Source organism: Tauraco erythrolophus, chromosome 4 (genome assembly GCF_009769465.1).
Source record: "Tauraco erythrolophus isolate bTauEry1 chromosome 4, bTauEry1.pri, whole genome shotgun sequence".
Classification (NCBI taxonomy): domain Eukaryota; kingdom Metazoa; phylum Chordata; class Aves; order Musophagiformes; family Musophagidae; genus Tauraco; species Tauraco erythrolophus.
The window spans coordinates 36,871,444-36,893,063 of NC_141468.1; the positions used below are offsets into that span (position 1 = coordinate 36,871,444).

Genomic DNA, 21,620 nt, shown 5'->3' on the forward strand with positions numbered 1-21,620 from the left:
TAGTTTATTATGCCTAACGCTCTTTCTCATGTCATCTAAGAATTTCAGGTGATTTCATGCCTTTGTTTTCTTCATACTGGAAAGGTATTCTGCTCACCTTCCTGAGGCTTCTTAAGCGCTTTACCTGGTTAGGAACAACTGACCTAAAAAATAAGTTTCATCAGATTATTTTAAGAGCACTCTCTACCTATACTTTTAGTTTAATTCTGCAGTATTTGGCTTCCTTCTATTCGGCAATTACAGTTGAGGTTCACAGGAATATCTCAGCTGTCAATGCTAAAACTCAGCTTTTTGGGTAAACTCAGGTAAAAGAACTTTGCAAATTTTTGGCCATCATATCTCATGTTGGCTTTGCATATTACATGTTCTGATGTGGTGTATCCTTAGAGATGAATGATTTAGGTATCTTAAAAAAAATCCCTTAAAAATTTAGTATCTTCAATTCAACATTCAGTTTATTTTCTAAATAAAAAACATGCACATTTGTAATATACACCATTTGATTCTTACCAAAGACATGTTTATAAATATTTTTTTTTCCTTTTAATAAAGATCCTCTATCTACAGTCCAAATCCTGAATGCCAATCTGCCCAATTAGCTTTTAGACAAACAGATTCCACTGAAGACAATGTAGATCTGTATTGTTTCAGGTGCTGGAAAGAAAATGTACCTGCAGAACTACATAATTATCTCTTCAGGCACTTGCCATTTGGCTAAAGCAAGTGTAAGCTTTTCATTACTTATACAAAAGCAACAAAATTCCAGTCTTTATAGGCTTTTTCAGATGATTTCCACATGAAAGAAGTGCAGAAACAGAAATTTACACATCATCTCACTAAGAGAAAATGCCATATCTCTTCTCCAGTTCTTCAACAGAAGTATCTTTCAATCCCATGTGCTTCACGTGACTGAACAACATCTGTGTAACTGTAAAAGAAAATCCCAACATAAACTGTTATTTTTGTGATTCACACTCAAGGTAAATTAGTCCAATTCTTTCCTCAGTGAGAGTAAGGGTTGGATTATATACTTGAAATACGAGCAAATTTTAGAACTACTAAGAGGATGAAAGAAGTAGCAAAGGGAAGCTCTCACTTTGTTTTAATGCCCAGGAGCTGCCTAAAAACACTTCCTTAAATAGGTATATAATGCTCACAACAAACAGACAGCTTTTATTTTTGTTTACTATCTTGGCACTATGTCATTAATAAAAGTTAATGCCAGATGGCAGATAAAGCTTACATCAGGTTAAAGGCATGAATGCAATTCCTAAGAGGAATTTACTTGCATTTCAGTAAGTCAACAAGTCATTTTATTTTAAGGGGACTGACATATCAAAATTTGGAAAGTATAATGGTTATTAGTCAAACTCAGCTGTAGATAGCAATTTTGACATTATTTGGCCCCACAAAAAATGTTTTGCTTGTAAGTGTCTCACTGTTACATAGTCTGTCTGGTGTGCTAAATAAAGAAAATGTTTGAGACAAACCTTACTTTATAAACCATGAACTCAAGCCAATGTCAACCTGGATTGCAAACTAATTGAAGTGATGCCTCAAGAACAGGAACAGATGACCAGGCTGAGTGGTTAGAGACATTTGCATTCTTTTTGCCAACAGTAAAGTCAGGATTGCCAAGAAATGGTCGTAAATTGTGGGAACAGTGTAATTTGGGATATCTTGCGTTTCAGATGTAAGATTTGGATACCTTGCATTTCAGATACAAGATTTCATACAAATTCATAAATTTGTAACATTACCAGCTACAGACTGAAATACTAGTGAAGCTTACTTTATCAGACTAAATGCAGTGGTATTATGGATAAAAACAAGAGGATTTGGCTGTAGTGTTTCAAGTCTTAACAATTAATAAAGGATCAAAAGATTAAGAAAAATTACATGACATTCACATTAACTTCTAAAACAATCAAAAAGCTAGACAACTAACTAATCTTAACAATTATTACATGGAACAAACAACAAGAATAGCACTAGATTTTACATATTTCTTGCTAGATTCTGCACTATCACAAATGAAGTCTAAAAAGACACTACCGGATTACTTACCTTTTTTCTCTGAGCCCGACATAAACATTACTGCCATATCAAATCTTTTAATTCAGATAGCCTCTGGAGGATTTCAAGGATGAGCGACGGCTCCTCTTTCCTGAGGAAGATTATTAGAAATATAAAAATAACTACTGTTTATTAGAAAGTAGCTGCAAGCAATATTAAAGACTTCAGGAACAAGAAATTAAAGGACCAATGGAATTCTTTTCTGTCTCTTTCATATTCCCTGCCTGTCTCATCTTTCCTGTTCATTCTTCCATGCATGAAGCAAAAAGTCAACATCCAGAAATCTTTATGCAAGTATCATTCTGATACAGAGCAATAGTGAAGAAGTATAAAACCCTACACTGATGCAAACTGACTGCTGCACATGTACAGAATAGCTATTATATGATTTAATGCTTACAACTTGCCATAATGGTACCATTTTTATCCATATGGGGGTGTGTGAGGGAGAGTAGCATCTGTGGTCAAAGACAGCTCAAAAAGCACCCACATTACAGTTGCCACCATTTTTAATCCATACAGAAAATTCGTACATGGCATTTTATTTTACATTCTTCTGGTCAACAGTAAACAGGCACTGTCTGTCACAAATACTAACAACAAATACTACTTTTCTTTCATAACTTGTCCTGTCCCCCTCCAGAAGAAACGTTCTTTTACTTTACTGCAAACAATGTCAACTTCCTCGCCTTTCTATGTCATACCACCAAATGTAGGACCGTATCTCGCAAGATGTCATGTTTCACCCACATGATGGAAATTTACTTTTAAAGAAACTGAAGGAAGATTAACACTGATTTACATTTGCTTTTCTCCATAAAACAACATCCTAAACACATTCTGAGTGTGTGCTCTCAGACAGACTAATTCAGAGAAGCGGTACGCTGCCTCTGACAGGCAAAACGAGCTTTAAGACTCAAAAGGCAGCATGGATAGAAATTTCAAAAAGAATTGTTAGGTCCTGTCTTATCAGAACTTTAGCTTCAATACACATTTACGACAGGCTACTATAAAATGCTAGCAGCTAATTAAAAGTCAGAATGCATCACAACAAGCATTGCACAAGAATGAAACTCTCTGTATATCTTCACTTTAGAAAGTTAATATAGAAAGCCAATATTGTGCAATTATATGTGATAACATACCTAGTAATATGTACAAAAATTATTTCGTACAGTCTAATATTCAGTTTCTGATGCTATTTAGCAGAACTGAATTCAAAAACAGAGTAAAAGCTATTTATTTCTTTACCTTTTTTCTATTTGATTTTTTTAAGATGTGTTAATTTCTTAAGAAGGAACAACTGAGTCATTCCAATTATTGCATCATGCTCATGTAATGCTGCATGCTGGAAACAATTTTTTAAGCCCAAGAGTGAGGCTGGGAGAAAAAAAAAAAAACAAAACACCCCCCAGAATAGCAATAGCAATGTAAAACAAAGGAGGAGTTAAACTTACTCAATGTAGAAATCATGCAGAATTTTCAGTATTTGGTTAAACAAGTCTGGATCTAAGGATTTCTGAACAGTTTTGGATAAAGCGCAGGCTCTATTTGCTTTGGAAAATTAGAAAAAAAGTGTTATTTTTCAGAAAAAATATATAGGTGAGTCATGAGATCTAGAAATGAGGTTTAGGATGTCTTGGACAATGTCGAAATGCATGAAAGCAAAAAAAAAGAAAAACAAATCACATGCACTGTTTGACCTTGAACATTAATTTTGATCTTTTTTGTGATGTTGATCACTAACTTCTTTAAAACGATTGTAAGCAATTCTTTTTGGCAAAATATATATAAGCAGAAGTACACATAAGTAGATTGATGTGTTTCAAGCTTTTGTTCAGTTTAAAAAAAATAAGAATGTTGCTATTCCTAATTACCCTAGAAGCATTCATTTGAAAAATTAGAATTTAACATGGTACTAATGTATTAAGTCTTTACAGAATCAGAGCCTGTGTTTGAAAGATTATGCAGAGACTGTACTCAAAGTGAGGTAAGCAAAAGTCAGGCACAAGAGGAGAAATACTCAAATGTGGATCAAACTACTTAGTATTATTGTGAACGCAAATTAAAGACAGGGACTACTGTACACTGTTAAGACACTCAAAACACAGCCACCGTTTTCCACCTAAGTTTGTGCGGTTTCTTCAACATCAGCTGAAGAAACTGTCCAAGCACTGTCAATCACAACTACATTTCATACCTTCAGGTACAAGTACATATTTTCTGGGCAGTCTTTCAACTTCTGAAGTCAGACTCAAGCTGGAAAGAATTTGCAGGAATGGCAGGGACTGGAGAAGCAGAGCTAAAGGAACCTTTTGGGTTCTTTTTCTCTCGGTTTGTTCACAGGAAAGATGGAGGCATCACTGACGAAATTCCTTTCACACTGGCAGGAAGCCTGCAGAGAGATTTGAAAACACATAATCAAGAAGCATTTAAGAAATCCTCCACTAAGACCTAATTGGAGATCTCTCAATTCATTAAAAGCTAAAACTCTATCCAATTTTAAAAGATAATGTATTCAGTTTAAGTGGGTATCTAAAAACACCCTTCAAATTGTGGAAGCTTTACATTGGATCAACTTTTCTGAAAAACAAAACAAAATGCATCTGCAAATACTTACAAATATACTCAGCCTTTCTCTACTTGGTTTCTGGAAATAACTGCATTTTATGGTACATACACCGCTGAGGAAAAACATCCTACACTTTCTGCAATCTCATGATGCAAAACCATATTCACGTCAAATGAACAAATCAGTTTTCAACACTGATTATGGCAGAGCTATTTTTTTGTCCTACAATTTCTCAGTTAAGTCCATTTATTTTTCAAAAGTTATTAAAATGGCTAAGAAATATCCTTCTTTCTTCAACACTTCACAGTAAATCCATCTGACCAAGCTGGAAAAGGTAGGTGTGGGAGGGTGATTCTTATAGAAATTCTTCAATCAGAATTCCCAATAAAAGTATTTACTATTAACAGAATGAGATGATGTTGATGCAGCAGACAACCAGTAGAGTTTCAGCACTTAGCAGGGATAAAATTTGGATAGTGGCTTCTATACTTCAGTCTAGTTTCAATCAGCCAGACTTGAGTTTGCCTAGCTAACACAGTGGAACTTGGGAACTTTGAGTGAACCTGAAGTTATTGACTGTCTGCTCAGCAGAGGAAGGAGTGGCGATGCTCTCCTCTGCTCCTTTTCATTCCAAAGAATGTTTGAACTCTGCTCAAAAATCTACTCTAAAACATTACAAACAAATCACAGATAGAGAAGATGAAGTGCACAAGGAAGAGAGTATGGTATACAGGAAAATATCATGAATTTCTTTATATTTAAATATAAGAATAAGATTAGTTTTCCATTTGACACTAAACAGATCATACTTGTCTCAATCACATGTTGATCAAAGAGGCAGATGTGTAAAAACTGTAGTTTCTTTCAGTATTTTCTTTTTAATTCAAATTCTCCAAAATAGGTTTGATATCTCGCCACACATAGAAATCTGAAAATGAAGATTACATTGCAACTACATTTACCTTTTATAAGAGAAACAGAATTTTTATACTTACTGTAGTGGTGATGTATCACTGATTTCTTCTATTTTCAAGTGCTTTGCTTTTGGAATGTCCATTGTAGTCGACTGATCAATCTTGATCTAGATTCTCTGTTGTTTAACATTCATTGAATTCCTCCAGTATTGACTAAAGAAGCAGTGCTGGGCAAATCATTATTTGGTGTGTCATCATCGACTTCTTCAATGGCTATTCTTTGCAAAGGCTTCTAAACAGAACACATACCTCATGTCATGTGTGTCAGCCCCAACATCAGTGTATATACAGGCCTCAGATAAGCAGCTGTGTTTAATTTAAAATAATCTCATGATAACCAGCTTTGTCTCTAGTGGTGCACATGGAAGACACTTTCAATAAAGATAAATGGCAAAAAAAGGAAACCTTACGATGTTCTATGGGAAGCCTTATATGATTATTTTATTGCTTTTACTCTCATAAACCTGTATATCCTTACTCTAGAAGATCTCAAAATCTGCATTTTCCCAGTAAAAAAGAGGAAAAAAAAAGATTACTTTTTTTCACCTACTGAAACTGAATGGGGAAGGACTACCATATCCGGCCAAGTTTTGCAATTTAGCTAAATAAGTGAGTATTCAGCAACATAGGCCTTGACCCTGATCTTAAACTTTTGAGATGACAAATACCTGTAACTCAGCCCTGTTGGTTCACCAAATTACATACATCATAAGGTAATTAATTCCAGCATTAGAGGCCATGCTAACTAAAATGCTTCAGCTTGTTTATCTCTGCAAGATTGTTGTTATTTTTGACCATCACCTAGCACCACCTTCACAGGTCTTACATACAAGCACCATTTAGTGGAGGAGTGGAGAGAAATTCATCACTTTTTACTTTGGAATTTCATTTCCTGAACATACTCTAGAAATACAGATGAAAAATACACACGACTAACACACTCAGCAATTAGACCTGTAGAAATGGCAGATTTCTCTGTCCAACTCTAACACAATCCCATCATAAGTCTTCAGTGCAGTTGCAAACCGCTTTAAGTCATGCCAAAAAAACCTGTCTTGCTAGTGTATTGACAGACAATACATGGTTTGCTTTGACAATACACCCCTGCTTTGCAGGGGGTTGGACCAGATGGACCTTTGAAGGTCCCTTCCAGCCCTAACCATTCTATGATTCTATGAATACACCATCTCATCACGTGCTAAGCTGGGAGGCTGCCTGGTGGATATGCAACAAAATTACAGCACTCTCTACAATCCTTGGGCAGTACTAAAAGCACAGATGCTTCATCTATACTTGTTCTACCTTAACAGAATAACAAGGAAAAAACAATCAACCTAGTGTCTTCATTTACTTCAGCAGCCAAACTGAAAACTTAAAATAAGTGACTATAGTATTTCAGCTACTTCATAACAAATTAATTTAGGTTTAAAGGAATATTGTATCTGGTTATGGAGAGCACATAATACTTCCCTGCCTGCCCCCCAAAAGATCAAAATAATCACATATTTTCTACTAAACTATCCATCTGAATTATATATTTAATGGAGGTAAAAAACCATTTTGAAATCATCAAGAGCAGAACACTACACTCCATACAAAACGTAAGCATGCCTTGTATTTACACAACTCACTGCTGAATAAAGATTAAATGTACTGCAAGGGGACACCTAATACATTAAAAAAGCTGATCTTACTCTGCATTATCATACTTTTTCATAGGTATGATATGAGTTTAAGGGGATGAAACACAGGCTCCAAGCTCTTGCAGTAGCCCGAGGTGACACCAGCAATGACACGGGTAGGACACCTCTTGTTACCACTACAGCTGCTATAGAAACTGTAAATAGCAGATGAAAAGAAGTTTACCCAGAGCTTTCCTCAAGTTTGCAATCAGAGCAGTCAACTGCCTCCCTTTTACTCTCAAACTGCAACCTCACCTATGGACCCAGGATAAGGTTGTGGGTTGCCTCCCCTTTTCATATTACAGACAGACGCACATGCCATGTTTCCCGAGTGTGATACTATAGGCTGAATGCTTACAGCACCGCTACTATTGCATACATGGAAATGCTGAAGCTATGTTCTTAAAAAAACAGCAAGAGTAAGCCTGTAAATTTTAGGCTTTCCATAGGCAAGATAGATGTATCAGGAGTTAGTCTACATAAACAAGCAAAAAGGGACTTTAGTTTTAAGCTCTACTTTTCCTACCATATAGAAAGCAACTCGCCAAACAAAACAACTTACCATAGATTTCAGGTGTAAAGGATTTTCAATCACTTTCACTATATTTTTGATTTCATTTTCTTTTATCAAAACTGCAGGATATTCTTGATGAGTCCACTGTTCTTTCTCAGCTAATTCCTGAAAAAAAATGGTAAGTTGCCCAAAAGATGAAAAGTTTGAGGAATAATTACAGGATATGTTAAAAATTACATAATAAAAGAATGAAAATGCTATTACTACCAGACTTACAAAAAAAACCCCCACAAAACACAAGTATACATACATTTCTTATTTTAGTGAGTTCATTTATTGCTTGTTTATTTCAGGTTCCAGCTTCAGAACAGCTTCAAAATCTAAGTGAAAAACAACATATGAAAACTGTAGACATTTCAAGTTACGAAGTACTCCAGCAAATTTTTAAACCTTCTATTTTCTTTCCATAGCTCTAAAATAATTAAAGGCAGATAAGTCATCCTTATGCTTATATCATGATCTAGTTTTTAAACACATTTTTCAAACTATTTCTTACTACTTATGATAAGCAACAATAGTTATAATTTCACACAAAACTGTCTTCTAAACATGTGGATACAAACACATAAGGTTTACACATATCCAACGAAACACAACAAAACCCCATCATTCTTAACTTTTCCACTGATAACCTCAATTAGTCAGCAATTGATTTAATTGCTGTTAAAAGATTAAGAAAAAAGTCAGGCTGTCCTTATACTCATTTCCGATCTATCACATTTAGGCTAGTTCAAAGTCATAACCTTCCACAGCTTCTTTTAGCTTTCCAAGAGCAACTCTGGCAGCTCCTCTTCTGGCAAAGGCTTTAGAATAGGAGGCATCTAATAGCAGAGCTTGCGTACAGTCATTCTCTGCCTCTTCATATCTCAGCAAAGAGTAGTACAAAATTATAATCAGTTCAAGATGCAGCTTCAACCCAAAAAGAGACAGAGCTACTCAAAACAATTAAGGTATAAGGACAGATCTTAATACCCATATATATATATAAAAAACACACACTACTGAGCTAAAACGTAAACTAGAAGTAAATATATAAAACATGATTTCTCAGCACCTTGAAATTTCAGCCAAATCTTTGGTATCTCATGATATCCTGATGACTTTTTTTATCATGACAGAGAAATTCACTTCCTCTGTGACAATAAATGCTTAAAGATAGTCAAAGCACAGTCCACTTTAAACACGGCATAACCTTAAAATGAAAGTCTGTGTCATAGCTTTGTACTTCTGAAAACTAGAAATACTATTACAAACAAACAAGGAAAAAATACAAGGAGAAGCAAACATATATGAATCATAGAATTATTTGGTTGGAAGAGACCCTCAAGATCATCGAGTTCAACCATTCACCCTGCATTGTCAGGGTCCCTAAACCATGTTCCTCAACACCAAATCCACATGGTTTTTAAACCCTCCAGGGATGGGGACTCCACCACCTCCCTGGGCAGCCTGTTCCAATACTTCACAATCCTCTCTGTAAAGAAATTTCTCCTGATCTCTAACCTAAATTTCCCCTGGCGTAACTGAGGTCATTCCCTCTCGTCCTGTTATTCATAACGTGGGAGAAGAGACGACCCCCATCTCCCTACAACTTCCTTTCAGGGAATAACTTTCTCTACATCTGAATTTTCTGTGAATTGACCTTAACTATTTCAAGAATGAGAAGTTGGTATATCCTTGCATTAAAGTCATTTGCTCCATTGTAAGATCAAATTTCCTCATCCCAGTTATATTTAGTTATATTAGAAGGTTTACAATAATACCAATGAGCTTCTGTTGCATTTTATGTTTGGTTCTCTTTGAAATGTAAAGACGGATGATACACTGATTTATCACACAGAATCGATTTTCTTGCTTGGTCCTTCAATTAAAGTTATCACTTCCTCTGATTCTCTGAGAACATTATTTGCATTACAATGTCCTCTGTGGCTTCAGTACTAAATTACAAATGTGTAAGAGATACCACCTGTGCAACCTGGTTTATAATTTCATCATTGGAGATCAATGTATTGTCCGCTACAGATACCCAGCCACATGACGTTAGAACAGATGATCCACACAAACGTTCAGCAGTCTGCTTCTCAAGCTACCAGTTCAAAAGGTTTAAGCTACCGTACCATCAGGGAGGCAAAAAAAATTCAGACTTAAAAATGGCACATGGAATTTCTCTCATTGCTAGAAGCATGCATTTCCTACTGTTACTTGATTATTTGAATAAACTTAATTAAAAAAAAAAACAACTTCACATACGTGTCTCCATTAGTGGAGTTATTTTAAAAATAACAATTTCCAGAAAAAACTCCTATCCATTCCCTTCGAAGTCAGAAGTTATAATCCACTCTTTTTGCAGTGAAACACTTACTAGCTGGCTGGGTTTTATAGACAAAAAGACAAAAAGCTTTGGGCAGGTTCTTTGAAAATGTGAGTATCTAGAATTTTTACACACAAAAAAGAATGACTTAAGAAACTGTAATTTCATATGATGCTCTTTTATTGTCTCATAATTCCTTCCTATGAAACGCATAGTACATCACACATATGAGGTCTCCTCTCTCCCTTACTGTTTTCAATACGATTTATTCTATACTGAATTCTAAAAAGAATTAGGAGTGACAGTAACTAATCTTGAGTGAAAATCTACTGGATCATTCTTCCGTCTAGTTCACAACAAAGAAACAGCATACCACATGCAATCAATCCCACTTACTTGTCATCTTTAGGTAGGCCATGGCTCTGTGGCCGGCAGAAGCGCATTGGTGCCATCTGCTGCAATGCCGCGGGTATAACACTCTACTGCAGCCTCGTACTTTCCTTCTTTGAAGTAACCATTACCCTGTAACATTTAGGTTAGAAAAAAACAGCGTTGAGAAAGATGAAGTGCAACGAGTTTTTCTTACCCTTTCTAGTAGACAAGGTCACAATATGAAGAAGATGGGTCACAAAGAACACCGACATCAGGGCAGATACTTATGGCATGTTTCTTCATATCTAAGCTCGGAGGCAGACCACAAAAAAAATCTTGATTTTGTCTAGCACTTCAAGGACAAAAAAAAACCCAAACAAACAACTTTGCTACATGCACAGTTTAAGCGCAGACTTGTTAAGTATAACTTCAGATTTTTCTTTACTCTTGGTGTGCAGTACAATCCATACTGCACCTCCTGAATTTAAACACTAGCTGAACAAAGCTGAATCTTTACAATTTGCCTTCACAACGACTTCCTGTGCTGCACAAATCCATCTTTACCCTGCTACATCCATGTCCCAGTTTTAGCTGGGACCAGGTTAGCTCTTCTTTTTAGCAGCTAGAAGAGCTCCGTGTTTTGGTTTTACTCAGAGGCTCGCTCTGAGAAGAATGCTGATAGCAAGTTGATGTTTGTGGTTGGACGTGAAACCCCAAGGACTTTTCAGTGTGCCGGAGTGCAGAAACACGGCGGGATAAGGGGGACACGATTCCCCTTGTGATTTGTGGTGGAACTTAAGATTGAGGGCCAAACTGGCCAATTAGTATTCCATCATGCAGCGTCATGCCCAGTATAAAGTGAGGGTCAGCCGGACAGAAGGGCTTTTGCGCTTTGGCTCTTTTGCCGCTTTTGCTCTTTTGCGCTTGCTGCGCTTTTGCTCTATTGTTTTTCTTTCTTTCTCTCTCTCTCTCTCTCCCCCAGTACTCCCACTCTCGGAGTACTATCTCTCTCTCTCTGCCCCTCGCGTTCGTCCAGGATTGCAGCTTCGGGACGAGACGGGCTTCGCATACGAGGGGGTGGTGAGCATCTACGCTGTGTATTAAATCATCTGTATTAAATTGTTCTTATCTCAACCCCCGGGTTTCCCGTTTATCCTTTAATTCTCTCCCTCATTCCTGGGGGCGGGGGAGGGGGAGTGACCGGCTGTGTGGGAGGGTCAGCCTAACCCACGACAATCCATGAAATTGTTATCCTCAAATACTACTTAGGCCCACACGTTGCCGTTACTTTCTAGTTAACACTCCATACAACAAAATTACATACTTTGTTTCCAAGAGACTAAAATTATCTTCTGCTCCTCAAAATCAATATAAAGTCATGTGTCACCTTCTCTGCTACTACTCTACTCACTGGCAAAAAAAGGGAAGACCACAGTTCAGACATGACACAATCCATGTTGCCAGGAACAGGCCCACAGTGAGTCAATTCTGCTACCAAAGAAATACTGCACTAGATTGAAATTTCTTTTCTATGGTCTCTTCAAACTTTTGTTCCTTTTACCTGCTTAATGTACGCTTTCATTCTTTTTCTACTGATTACCTCTTACAACCAGTATAGGAAACTCGAATATTGATAAAAGTCAGAAGTTAAATAGCTAGGTAAGAGAACAAAAAGAAAATTAGTTTCAGTTGACAATGTTTTTTCTTAATTGCAACAGTGGGGAGGAGTCAGAAATCAATAAGCCAACTATAACTCAAGACCATGAATCCAGAAATATGTTTTATTGTCATGATTGTCTGCACTACCTCAAGTTCTTTTTGTAACTTTTGTAATCAGAGGTTTGAAAGCAAAAGAAATAGTCCACAACTCTACTTGGAGAAGCAGGGGTTAAGATGCATATCATACAATACTGGAAAAATGAAATCTTTGTAAAATACAATTGGACTTTTACTTATCTTACTACATATTTGAAATTTATCATGTACAATTTGGGCTGTAAAAGCTACCTTGTACAATTATTCCTCCAGAAGAGTCCGAACGGAACTCACTGTCCCCCTCCCATCTCTAGAGAGCCCAAAATGGAAACAATTAAGGTTACACCAAAGACATTTTATTTGCAAAGTTCAAGACAGTATCAAGTTTAATTTACACATTTGCATAGCTAATAGCACAACACAACACTTTGTTTGCTGGTTCTCTGCTGTTCCACCAGAATCTGACTTACCAGATCTTTTTCTGTAATAGCCTTCTGCTTGAGCTGCTGGTCTTCAATACGCTTCTTCTCCTCATCTGTTAATTCTGGTCTGGCCACATCTTCAAACTCTTTCTGTTCTGAACTTTTTGATGACAGAGCCTGCAAAAATGTATTTTTTTCATCAGTAACTATATCCCTCACTTACACATTTTCAGAACATAAATCATGATAACTTCTAAACTTTTAAGATGCAAAAATCTGTCAAGCATTTTAACGGAAGTGCCTATGTCTTAAGTTGAACACAAATTGAAAAGATCATTCTAAACTGTTCTCAAAAATGTATTTCTATGAGATACTGCGAGTTACAATATTCTTTGGTAAATAAAGACTACGTAATTTCTGAAGCACAACGTAAAATAACCCATGGAATCTGCCTATATATATTCCAATTCACAAATCATTTATTTCTTGAATTACAGGAAACTTTGGGTCTTCATTCTGAAAATAAATTTTTCAAGCACTCTCAAAACTGCAGTCAAAGAGGTTTAAGTATATTCACACAGTAATGACAGGTGAGCTTATAATTACTAAGGTCATCATAATCAGCATTCTCTCCCTGTCATGAAAGGGACATGCAGAAGAGTATTATATTCTGCTAGGCTTAAACCTACTTTCTCGTTTGATAGACCACTGCAATTGGTGGGTTAGCACAAGGTTAGCAGCCCAGCCTCACAGACAAAAGAACACACAGGTGCTCTCATATGTAGTGCTACGTTGTACCAAATACTAAGCATGACCGAAAAAAAACATTAACACAGGAAGAAGAAAAAAAATCTTAGGGAGGACCTTTTAAAAAACACAGACCTTGCAAAATGATTTTAAAATTTTTTTTAAATCTTTTATTAAAGATTCTATGCTCTTTTAAAAAAACACAGATACTGGTGCACACATCCAGTTTTAGTCTGCCGACTCATCATTACACTGATGTTTGCATACACACTAGTTAATCTAGAAGAAACTCAATTTTGACCTCAGTGAACTTCAAACGTCAGAAAAATCACATGAGATTTTGTTGTTTCAGTTCTTGTTGTAAGTTGATATAGATACAACTGAATAGGGTGCATTAATTATGTTAGGGTCTATTAATCTTATTACCTGCTCAAATTTTCTTCAGTTCATTTTTTGCTTCAAAGTTGTTTGCATCCAGCTCTAAAACTTTTCATAATCTATCAGAAGATCAGAAAACAATGTTTCAGTAGAATCTACAGGGTAGATTAACCACAGCATAAAATAAGAGCAGTTTTTTGAGATAAACCTTTTTGTAGTTACCTAAAAAGCCTGAGATATTACAGAGAACACATTATTTGAAGATATTTAAAGCTGAATTATTCTACAACTACTAGTATCTACAGTAATCATTTAGACTTGCTGCTTGAATTTTACCTTGTCAGAAAACATGCAATATGGTATTCAATTTGTTTACAGCAAATCAAAATTAAATTCCTAAACCAAACAAGCAAATTGCACGAGTTTGGATCAAGGAGATAGAGGAACAGTTTGTATGTATTTTAAGGAAAGAATTTTTAAATTTTTAAAAGACCCACCTTCTTTAGCACCTTGAAGATTTTTCAAAGCGAAGCGAGCAGCCCCTCTTCTGGCATAAGCCTTGGTGTAATTTTTATCTAATGCAAGTGCTAAATTGCAGTCAGATTCTGCAACAGAAAACCTATCAAAAATATGAATGAGTTAGTTTGGACACATCTAGGTAACAAAACCCAAAGCTTCAGCAAGTTAGCTTACTCTGAAGCTTTACAAGTTGTCTCTAAAGTGGAAATCTTACATGCTTCAGAAGGGGCACAGAACAAGTATTTAAACATCTCTCAATTCAGAACACATTAAAAGAGGAAAGGAAAACACAGGCCTACAATCGCTACTGCAACAGAAGGAATAACCAACTCTCCTACACGCCTTCTTCTCCCAAAACAAATTAAAGCCTTAGAAATAGAGCTCACTGAATCTGAAAGGCAAACTAGATAGCAAACTTTCTCTCTCCTTTTTTGAAGTCTTACACTGTAACACAGAAGATAGTGAACTTCCAGCATGAAAGCAGAGAGGGAAAAAAAAGATGAGAGAGACTACGAATTCCTTATCCTGGCAATTTCTATTTTAATTTGAAACTGCAAAGTAGGTTCCAACAGCAGTCTTACACAGACTGTATTACAGCATGATAAATAATATAATTAAGACTTAAAACCAGACAAGAAGTCTGAAGGGAGCACTTCAAAGAAGAAAATATTAAGGACTTACACAACTCTTACTTTTCATTCTATAAAAAGCTGATGCTCTGTTTGTGGGCAATACTGGATTGTATGGATCAGAATGCATCCCTCTAGTGTAGCATTTTATAGCTTCATCAAAATTCCCTGTTTAAAGTAGTATTACCCTGTGAATAGAAGAAAGTCTTATTAGCAAATTACTGTACATGGATAAGACATATTACTACTTTTTGGTAAAAAACCTCAAAGCTTGTATTTTAGAATGCTCAGACGTTTTTGTTTAATATCTCAAAATACTGCTTTACTGTGAAACATTTAGCTAAATATTCTAAGTATCCCACATTAAATATTTCTCTCGGTTTATGCAATAAGAGGTTTTTATTATATACTGATTTTCAATATCTCTGTCCTTTCCAGAAACCTACAACAAGCACATACATAGCTGCTTAAATTGCCATAGAGAATTACTGAAGTTTTTTTTGAGTTTTTAGTAATTAGATTGGCATCTTTGCTTTCGAAGGTATGTATTCTCATTTCGGTGTCCTTTGGGACACGACTCTTATCCTATGTGCCCTCAACTGCTTCACTGCAGCCAAGATGATAATGGCCAAAGACATCTCGACTTCTCAGTGTAGACTATAGATCATACACCACGGAATTTCCAAAGCAGCAGGGAAAGAAGGCAGATGTCACCCATGCAGATGATAAAAAAAAAACCTAAGAACTCTACTGGAAAAAAAGTATGGACTGATAGATGGCATTAGGCAACTGTTTGTAAACAAAGAAGTTTCTCAGAGCCACAGAAGCTGCTATGCAACTTAGCCTATCAATAGGTCTTGCTGTATTCTACTTGCAAAAAATAAGGCAAAACTGAACAGGTACCAACTTGCCATTACCAAGGCAAGGAAGACATAAAAGTTTCACTCATCATTCCCAGACGTACTGGCCTTGTAAAGGGACTAATCTTAAATTCTTAGGGATTTAGTTTGAGGCATTCAGACCTTGTGTTCAGGTAAACACCAGTTCAATCCATATAGTAATTCTAAACAGCAATCCAGCTTCTCAAAGCAAAAAGCCACCAACACGTCAATCATCACAAACGTATATTAAGTAGAGTCTGACAGGCTTTGCTGTGCTCAGTGATGAGAAGAAATGCAGTGACAATTTTCTATTTTGGAATAATGGGCAGGAAAATAGACATGAAAAATTTCAAATGGGCAATTCTCCCACCAGTAACGTCGTCTCAGTGGACAGAAGAAACTACAAACGCTCCTTCATTTAAATTGCCACTTTGCAAATAACAACATTTATAATGCTATAACCTTTTCCTTCTCTGCAAGAGCCTTTGCTGCATCTATACGAATTCCATCTTCTTCAGAGTCCGATTCTGGAGATACAGAATCATGAGTACTATCTTCTTTATCAAGTTCTTCAAGTATTTATCCTGAAATCAGATAAAATAAACTATTACCTTCATTAAATTTAACAGTGCAAAATAATACAAGTAGGACTTTAGGAGAATTAGTAGTGTATTTTAAAAACCTCTACTGCTCAAGTCCTCTCTACTAAGGAGTGTTCCACACTTCAGAAGTGTAGAACTATCCTCTAATACGGCAGCTGTGTTTAGTCTTATATTCTACTAGAATTATGATGTTTAATAGACCTATCGTTAAATCTTTTTTTTTTTTTTTCTCCTTAAAGTCAAATTCAACCTGCTGAATGAGATCACAGTCAATAGAAAACTCAAGTTTTTCTCAATATTCCAAATTTTCAACACACGATCTTTTTGGAAGAAAGTTACTTTCTATGTTCGTACAGTATTCAACATTCAGATACTGACTTGTGGACTGAACTCTCAGCACTATAACAAAATCTTATTTAAGAGAGAATCAACTGGGGACAAGACTAACTTAACAAGCAAATATTCTGACTCACACATCAAGTTTTCCCCATGCTTCATAATCATAAGACTTGATCTTGTTTTCTTGTTTCCCTCCGTGGTTATCTTTGAAGGGACTTTACTTTTGCTTTTCTTCTTTTTTCTTAAAAGCCTTGTTTCGAATTGGTGGCAAATTCTAAATTGAAATAGGTAATTGTTATAAAATAGATGTGTGGAAGTACTTGTATTGAAGAATCAATAGTACCTACATCCAGGTATAGCATCTATCTACTGGCTAGTTTTATTTTAGAAATTCCTCACAGAAGCTGTTCTCAGGAACTCTACAAAACCACTAAGGACAGTAAGTATAAATCTTCTATGACAGGGTGACCCGCCTGGTTGACGAGGGAAGGGCTGTGGATGTAGTTTTCCTAGACCTCAGTAAAGCCTTTGATACAGTTTCTCATAGTGTTCTGGTGGAGAAACTGGTAACTGCTGGCCTGGATAGGCACACCCCCTCCTTTGGGTTAAAAACTGGCTGGATGGCCGGGCCCAAAGAGTGGTGGTAAATGGGGCTAAATCCGGCTGGAGGCCGGTCACCAGTGGGGTTCCCCAGGGCTCAGTGCTGGGTCCAGTTCTGTTTAACATATTTATCAATGACCTGGATGAGGGGGATTGAATGTACCCTCAGTAAATTTGCGGACGACACCAAGCTGGGAGGCTGTGTTGATCTGCTCGAGGGTAGGGAGGCCCTTCAGAGGGATTTGAACAGACTGGATCGTTGGGCTGAGGCCAATGGCATGAGCTTTAATAAGGCCAAGTGCAGAGTCCTTCACTTGGGGTATAAAAACCCCAAGCATCGCTACAGGCTCGGGGAGGAGTGGCTGGAGAGCTGCCTGGCGGAGAAGGACCTGGGGGTGTTGGTTGACTACCGGCTTGATATGAGCCAGCAGTGTGCCAGGTGGCCAAAAAGGCCAATGGGATACTGGCGTGTATCAAGAATAGTGTGACCAGCAGGAGCAGGGAAGTGATCCTGCCCCTGTACTCGGCACTGGTGAGGCCGCACCTGGAATATTGTGTCCAGTTCTGGGCCCCTCACTTTAAGAGAGATATTGAGCTCCTGGAGCGAGTCCAAAGAAGGGCGACCAAACTGGTCAAGGGGCTGGAAAATAAAACTTATGAGGAGCGGCTGAGGGAGTTGGGGCTGTTTAGCCTGGAGAAGAGGAGGCTGAGGGGAGACCTGATTACGGCCTATAAATACTTGAGAAAAGATGATGGGGAGTTAGGGGAAGGGCTCTTTACATTAGTGATGGGTGATAGAACAAGAGGAAATGGGCATAAGCTTAGTCAGGGGAGATTCAGGTTGGATGTTAGGAAGTATTTCTTCTCTGAAAGGGTTGTCAGCCACTGGAATAGGCTGCCCAGGGAGGTGGTTGAGTCCCCATCCCTGGATGTGTTTAAGAATAGGGTGGATGAGCTACTTGAGGATATGGTTTAATGGGGATTAGGGATGGTTGGACTCGATGATCTCTGAGGTCTTTTCCAACCTAGAAATCTATGAATCTATGAATCTTTCAATACATAATAATAGCAAATATTACACATATGACTCAAAGTTAAGTTTTAGAAGACAACCCTCTGCAGAGTATCACTGAAGAATAACATCAATACATTACAAGTCAGCAATAAATAAGTAATACTGAAACTGCAGACAGAAATACTCTCCTAGATCTACCTGGAACTAATTAAAAATTTTCTGGTCCCAATACCTCCAGACGCTACAGCTCTGTTGGTGGAGCAGTTTACAGAGGAATCTTTGGTCTACTTCAGATGAGGAACAAGTCAGCTGGATTAGCTCATATCTTCTATTCAGATATTTTAAGTCAACACATGTAATTTTGCTGAAGCAAAAGTAATTATTGTAAAACACTATCACATTATGAGTACTTGGGTTAACATTGACACTGGACTTGTGATTTTTACCTCTTCTGGGACACCACTCTGTCTCCTTAGTTCAGAATCCACTTCTTTAATATCTTTTTCCCAGCTCTCCAATTCTCTCATGAAATCCTGCAGCTCTTCAGCATTTTGCTTCATTTGCAGCTGTAGTTCTAGTGCTTTATTTGGTGCAGTCATTGTAACCTGCCAAGTTTTAAGGAAAAACACTCTAAACAGAACTTGAAAGTATGTACTAGAAGGAAGTTAGCTACTTCAAAATGAAGAAGTCTGACTTAGATGCGAGACAGCATAGTTGCCATTATTGTTCCAATAGCATAGTAGGAACATTAAATAGTAAGAGATTAAGAAGAAATACTATTTAAATGCCTTTGAAAAAATGATGGAACGCCATTGTATTTAGATAAAACAAAGTATATCAGAGCAAACAAGTCATGCTTTCCTGGCTAAGCGTAAGGTAAAGGGCCCAACAAGTCAATGAAAATCCTGAAAGTGATAACAAGGTGATCTTAGTTTAAAGCAATTTCTGCAGTGTTTCCCAGACAACAGAATGTAGAAAACTAACAAATTAACATTTAAGTTTTAACTAAAAAAAAACCCAATTAAGATATACATGCCTTGTATCTGAACAGAAACAAGACATCTGAAAAACCAACCCGCAAAAGCCCTTTTGGCCCCTACAAGTACGTTTAAATATGCACGTTTTTAGCACAGCAATGAGTAAACATATGAGGTGTTTTATTATGAAATCTAGTGAATTACAAGTGCAGAATATTCTTTTAATGTGATCTTTATACACATCTATAGCCCTCCAGGTCCCTAAAATACTATTTAATAATTATTATTGCTTAATAGTCTTCACAAATTTTGTTGTCTTAATTTTAGTGTCTGAAGTGAAAGACATTTTATTGAAACAGAAACATCAAGTCACAAGTAAAACGAAACCTTAAAAAATTTTTTGGTTACAATTCAGAAAATACCCCATGTTTGTACAGTCCATAGCACAAAAAGCTGAAAGGACGAAGCAAACATTTTGAAAACAATCATGATTAAGTAATTATTGATAAATTAAATACAAACTCAGATAAAGAAAGCTATGAATGGTTGATAATATAATCTCTTGACTGAAAGTGCTTCAGGGTCAGTTACAATCCTCACATAAGGATAAACAAGCTATTATACAGACGGTACACATGAAATTTTTAAGGGATAAAACAAATAGATTTTTTTATTTGTTTTTAACATCCTGTAAGAAGACAACCTAACAGCACAGAAATATAAAAAAATAACAGGCCACATGAAGCTAATGATTTCTGCAATACAATGTATTGTCTATAACTATGGACAATACCCATAAAAGATGGGAAAACGCACTGCATGATTACTAGTTAACTAATGCTACCAAAGCAGAACTGTTTTTCCACCCTCAGGAGTACGCCGCTGAGTAGCTGCCCTGCTGCAGCAGCAGTTGTGCTTCTCTCTAGTTTACACATAGGTGGTAACACATTTATCCTTAGCAACATATTTTTTCTCAAATCTTCTGAATATTTGGTCTATTTGAAACAAGTGGACAAAAACTTTAGGTGAAGCCAAGAATGCATATTTTTAATCATATTTCCACTTTAGGTGCGTCTTATGGGGTTTTTTTTTTCCACCTACAACTGTTGCCCCGTACTGACCTGTCCCTACAGTATTCAGCCAGCTAATTCTATAAAACCTAGGCATGGACGCACCAAATATTTCATACAACCTAGTACAACCCTGGCCAACAGTAGCTGGAACGAGGATGCGTCAAAAGACCCAAGAAACTACACTACGATCTGTTGAACTTTTCTTCTTGTATCCCTGACTAAAATAACATTCTTACACACTTGAAAAATCTAATATTAAACCTGGCTGTTTGTCTTCTGTGTTCTAAAGCACCTTGCACAAGAGTGTAAGGTAAGCCTGCTCCTGTTACCCTCTAGCCTAACGCTATTTGCTCCTGCACAGCTCAGCAACGCCCTCCCTGGCCCACGGGCTGACCGCAGACTCCGCTACAGGCCTCACGCCCTTTAAGGGCGGTTTTCTGGAGTCTCAACGCCAGGACCTGCATTGCCTCACCCTACGCCGAGGGCTGCCTTGACCCAGAGGCTCCACTAGGCATCGACTGCACTACCCAGGAGGCCTGGCCGACAGCCCGCGGAGGCAGGCCGGCACCAGCGGCACCGCCGCCCCGAGGCCGCGACGCGGGAAGACCGGGCTCACGCTGAAGAGACCTCCGAGGCCAAGGCCAGGCCAGCCCTCTTGAGCTTCAACCGCCCGCCTCTCCGCTACAAACCGGGCCCTTCAGGGCGAGCGCCTCCCGCCCCGCACGGCTGGGCCGCCTGCGAGATGCGGAAAGGCAGCATCAAGCCGGCAGCGCTGCAGGTCGGACCCCCCGCGTCCAGCCTCACCTGCACCGGGTCCCGCCTCTTTCTGCCGCCGCCGCCGGACGCCCTCCCCGCGCGGCCGAGCCTCATCCCACAATGCAGTGCGGCACGGCGGCCCCGCGGCGGGACGGGCCGCGGCCCCGGCGGCCCCCGCGGCGGCAGGAGCAGCGGGAGCAGCGGGAGCAAACAGCGCATGCGCCTCACGAGCCGCGGCCCTGCGCGCGGCCTGGCCACACCCCCTCCGCCTCACGTGTCGGGGAGCCGGCCCGCTGATTGGCGCTGGCCGCGCCCCTTGCCCTTCGGCCTCCCCGGCCGGCGAAGGGCGGGGCGGTGGCGGCGGTC

At 38.1% G+C, this 21,620-nt stretch overlaps 1 protein-coding gene across 1 annotated transcript; it reads right to left on the bottom strand.

Moving 5' to 3' along the window:
• Positions 1–425: 425 nt before the first annotated feature.
• On the bottom strand, positions 426–21,356 carry RPAP3 (RNA polymerase II associated protein 3). The gene is given in 27 exon segments (XM_086609929.1): positions 426–928; positions 2,068–2,118; positions 2,121–2,167; positions 3,534–3,597; positions 3,600–3,630; positions 4,277–4,320; positions 4,323–4,471; positions 5,644–5,770; positions 5,773–5,854; positions 7,867–7,983; positions 8,129–8,169; positions 8,172–8,198; positions 8,622–8,743; positions 10,582–10,615; positions 10,618–10,711; positions 12,787–12,923; positions 13,921–13,971; positions 13,974–13,982; positions 14,361–14,484; positions 15,076–15,181; positions 15,183–15,199; positions 16,355–16,469; positions 16,968–17,016; positions 17,019–17,073; positions 17,075–17,107; positions 18,895–19,053; positions 21,303–21,356. Coding segments are annotated over 26 exon segments (1,971 nt in total). The 5' UTR covers positions 19,048–19,053; positions 21,303–21,356; the 3' UTR covers positions 426–836.
• Positions 21,357–21,620: the final 264 nt, after the last annotated feature.